The sequence below is a fragment of the Cebus imitator genome, unplaced genomic scaffold, assembly GCF_001604975.1.
Source record: "Cebus imitator isolate Cc_AM_T3 unplaced genomic scaffold, Cebus_imitator-1.0 Scaffold450, whole genome shotgun sequence".
Taxonomy (NCBI): domain Eukaryota; kingdom Metazoa; phylum Chordata; class Mammalia; order Primates; family Cebidae; genus Cebus; species Cebus imitator.
The window spans coordinates 1,411,998-1,416,412 of NW_016107765.1; the positions used below are offsets into that span (position 1 = coordinate 1,411,998).

The following is a 4,415-nucleotide window of genomic DNA, read 5'->3' on the forward strand; positions in this document are numbered from 1 at the left end:
AAAAAAAAAAAAAAAAAAAGTTTACTGTCATCTGTTTTATGACCTCAGTAAAGTCATTTAATAGTTCAAAGCTTCTATTTCCTCATCTATAAAATGGGACTACTACCACTTACCCTTTCCAGGATGAAGACATTCAAATAAGAAAACAATGGATATCAAAATATTGGACATGCAGAAAGCACTCAAATATTCATGTTCTGAACCATTTATGAGCTTAAAAATAAACCATAAACTTAAAAATTTATGTAAACCATAAAACAGAGAACAGCGTCCAAAAATTCATCTGTAACTGAGAAAAATGTCTAAACATGTTAGAAATGCATACTCAAGTCTGCTTTATCTTTAACTTACCAGAAACATAAAAGCTTTTGTAAAATGTAATTCTACATCTGCAAAACTGGAAACCCTCCCTGGTCAAGCCAAACTGCCCTACTATACTGTGATCAAGAAAGTCTGCATGCTGTCATAAGCCAAAAATCAATGCACTGATTAAAATCTGATTGCATATACATCAACTTTTTAAAAAACATGTATGTTTCTGCTTTCTAAAAAATAATAAATGTACTGTATCTAATGTAAATTTCAAGTCAATTCAAAAGATATTTATTCTGTGACACTGCTCCAGGGTAATTCAGCTGGGAACTAAGGATGCAAAAGGAAACAGAGCTCAGGCCCTGTGCAGGAAGAGCCCACAAATTATGGCTGATAATCTCAAAATATTACTTATAAAAGTCATGAGGGGGTTCACTTTGAGTCAGCAAACAGACAAGCAGCATAAAAACATACCAAAACAGTAAGTTCTTCCCTTTGACTGAAAAACTGCCTTTTAAAAGCAAACGTCATTTTTAAAGTACAGTTGCTGTCTGGAAAGCTATTGAATTTGTGCCAGAAACCAACATTTGTAAATGTAAACCTATAAAATAATAGGTATCTGTAAATGAAACCCCAGAAGCAGCAACATAGTAATTAGCAACTTTTACAGAGTCATAACATGCTTCATATTCTCTCTGCCCTGGCTCTTTGAAGTTTCTAGTGCAATATGTAAAAGTTTTATTACATTAGGGCCCATCCTTGTATGTTTTATAGGCACCAACATTATGCAGAGCAAGCTGTACTTACTCATCACAGGATCTTTTGTAAGAAACCGTTCGATAATGTGCTAGCTTTGTGTCCAGTTTATTTTGTTACACCTGTCTTTAGGAAAATAAAAGTCACTGGAAACCTAAATCACAGAAAATACACGCAGATCCACATATCATCTATATGAGTCATAAATCATAAAGCAGTTAAGCTTTAAAACTGTACATTGCATATTCATGTGCACACCACTTGCAGTTTTAGACACATGTGAACTCTTTACTGAATTAAAACAAAAAAAAAAAAAAAAAAAAAAAAAAAAAAAAAAAACTCAGCTCTACAATAAGCGATTACCAAAGGCAGAACAGAGTGCAGTTAATATGCTTGTTCCAGCAGATGTTCATCCCCATAAATATTAAACATAACACAAGTTCCTCCAGGAATATGCAGGCAGTAATTTTATCACCTGAATAGTGCTGGTTGGAAACATTTAAGAGATAGTGGGGGGCTGGGGGGGCAGAGAAAGAAGGGGGAATAAGAGGGATATTGAGCCAGCCAATGGGATTTTTAAGACGCCCGCAACAGGAATTAAACCGCTTCTAGCGGCGATTTACCTACAGCAGCTCCCCAGTGTGAGATTCCCGAGAAACAGAGCCTGGAGTGCCCCCCGGCCAGCGAGCTGCGAGCGTGGCAAAAAGGGATACCCGGGGTGCCTGAGTGGGGTGGGGAGGAGGAGTGCAACTGTGAAGAGGTGTGAAGAAAGGGCCCAGAGGAATTGTGAACCTCGAGGAAAGGAGTCTCCCTGGGCCAAGGCCTCTGGAATTCCCGCACGGAGAAACACACGTCTCCTGCCCTGTGTGTTCACTTTTCCATCTCGGTGGGAGTGGGTGGGAGAGACAGAAAGGATGCAGCCGAGACTAGGCGCAGGCAGGGAGACTGGAGCATCCTCTAAGGGCACTTCGCAGCAGCGCCAACTCCAGGGGGTCGCTGGTGCCAGCCGGAGGCTCTCGGGGAGGAGGGAGGGGGAGCAATCGGAGGGAAAGGAAGTGAGAGGAGCAGGGGGCCGACGGGTGGATCCCCAGGCATTAGTGACAGTCTTCAAATCGCTTCTTTTCCTCCCCAAAGCTGCACTCTGCCCCTGGCTACCCAGATCACCAGCCCCTGGGTTGGGGCGGGCCGCCGCGAGGGAGGGGGACAGGAGAGGAGGAAACAGACCGGCAGGCGGCCGCGCATCCCCCCGGGGAGGCAGGAAAGGGCCGGCGAGGCGGGCGCCCCCGACCCACCCCACCCCCACGGCGGCCGGTCGCCCGGAGCCCCCGGCCCAGGTGAGGGCGCGCGGGCCGCCGCGGCCGCCCCTCGCCTCTCCCGCCTGCCCGAAGCGGCCGGCACAGGGACTCACCACAGCGACTCGAGGTCCCATTCCTGGAGCAGGGCTAAGTCGAAGCTGTCCATGGTGGGAGGTGTCAGCGCCGCCGCCGCCGCTACCGCCGCCACCGAGGCTCGGGCCGCCCGCGCGCTGCAACGAAAAGAGCCGCTCAAGGTGCATCCCAACCGCGCCGGAGCGGCCGCCGCCCGCCCCCGGGTCTGGGCTCCCGGCGCCCTCCACCCTCGACTCCGGGCCGGCCAGGCGGCAGCGGTCAGCGCACTCACCCGCTCCCCGGCTTGCGCGCAGGCACACTCAGGAGAGAGCAGCGAGCTCGCCGCGCCGCCGCCGCCGCCCCCCGCCCCCGGCCCAGCGCCCGCCCCTCCTCCCCTCCCTCCCGGCGGCCCGGCCCGCTGCAGCCGCCGCCGCCGCCGCCGCCGCCGCCGCCGCCGCCGCCGCGGTGCTCTGCGCCCGCCCGCCCGCCTCTTTCTCCTCCGGGAGGCGCGTGTGCGCGGGCGAGGCCGAGGCGGGCGCGCGCCGTGAGCCCCGCGCCGCGCCCGCCCCGCGCGCCCCTGCGCTCCCCGCGCCGCTCCTCGGGGTCCCGCGGCGCTCGCAGGCCGCGCCGCCCTGCCGACACTCTCCCGCCGCCTACGCGGCCCGCCCGCCTCTCGGCAGCCCGGGGGTGCCCGGGGCGGCCCCGCAAGCGGGAGAGGGCGGCGAGGTGGCGGCGCCGAGTGCGTGGGGATGCGGAGCTTTGCCTGGCCCTGCCGCATCCGTCGGCCGCCCGCCCGCGCCCGGCCCTGCCGGGGCAGCACGCACTTCTCCCTAGGCCCAGAATCCACTTGACCCTGCTGGGCGCTCCCGCGGGCGGCGGACCCGGGTGGGTGCGGGAGAATTCCCTGGCCGCCCAGGCGCGGGGAGAGAGCTGTGCCACCCGCAGCAGCAGCGCCCCAAACAAACTGTTTAAGGTCTCTGGAGCCCGCAAGTTCAGCGAAATAAAGGGGCGGCGCGGAGGAGACCTCTTCCACCCGGACCTGCTCTCCTCTGCGGTTTGGCCTCCAGTGGGGGTCCCACCCACCCTCCAGCTGGCCAGCCCTGGAAACCAACCTCCTTTCTTTTTATTTCTTACGGGGAAGGGGGACAGACTGGCCTCCGGGTGTCGACTGCAAACTTGCCGCCAGTCTCCGGTCTGGAGAGGCAGGTGATCAGCTAGAAGGGTAATAGAGTCTCATCGTGGCTCCTAAAGAGTAATAATAACCTCTCTCACTGTAAAGACAGCTCTTCCCCGGGCTTACTTTTTTAGACATGCTGAGAAGCGCATGTCTTGGTCAGGGCCATACCTCTGCTGCTCCACAGCTGGCCTAGAACCGGAAGCCCGTCCAAGGCCCCCTGACTCTCCTGACCTCTTGGCCACAGCTCCGGATTCTCACCAGGGATTCCCCAGCATTCCTAGAGAGCAGCACAGAGCCTGCAGTTATGCCTCACCACGCACACCAAACCTCGCACTCCCAGCCAAGAGGGAGTCCCTTCCAGCACTCTCCCCTTTGTTCCTTTTTCTGGACAAGAACCGCTGACTGGGGCTGCCAGAAATGGAAACCCTTGGGTGCAAGTGACGGGATCCCTCCAACGTCAAACCGAAGAGTCACCCTCTCGCCTCACCCACCTCGGAATGAGGATTAACAAACTCAGTTCGGGACACAGATAGAAGACCAAAAGGCCAGTGAGACTTCTTTCCTATTTGAGACTAGATTTCAGAATGCTTAGCCTGGCCCCCTTTTTCCCCCAGCTCTGAATCAGTCCTTTCTGCATTAGCATCTATAACTAATGTGCAAAATGTAAAACGCTAAATTAAGGCAGAGTCGGCATCAACATAGTCTGAGAAAATGGAATTGTTATTTTACAAGCTGATAACTCCCAGCCCTTAAAACTCCTCCTCATTAGCTGAAGGTAGCAACAAGGTTAGGAAAGAACATAG

The 4,415-nt window shown here is 54.1% G+C and overlaps 1 protein-coding gene across 1 annotated transcript in view; it reads right to left on the reverse strand.

Moving 5' to 3' along the window:
- Window positions 1–2,775, reverse strand: part of LOC108291359 (AF4/FMR2 family member 3-like) — a 268,753-nt gene extending 265,978 nt beyond the window's left edge. Inside the window, exons 1-2 of the mRNA XM_037732499.1 lie at window positions 2,728–2,775; window positions 2,477–2,593 (exon numbers count right to left, since the gene is read on the reverse strand). Coding sequence (XP_037588427.1) covers window positions 2,477–2,529 — 53 coding nt within the window. The 5' untranslated portion in view covers window positions 2,530–2,593; window positions 2,728–2,775. The remainder of the gene's footprint in view (window positions 1–2,476; window positions 2,594–2,727) is intronic.
- Between the last annotated feature and the right edge of the window lie 1,640 nt (window positions 2,776–4,415).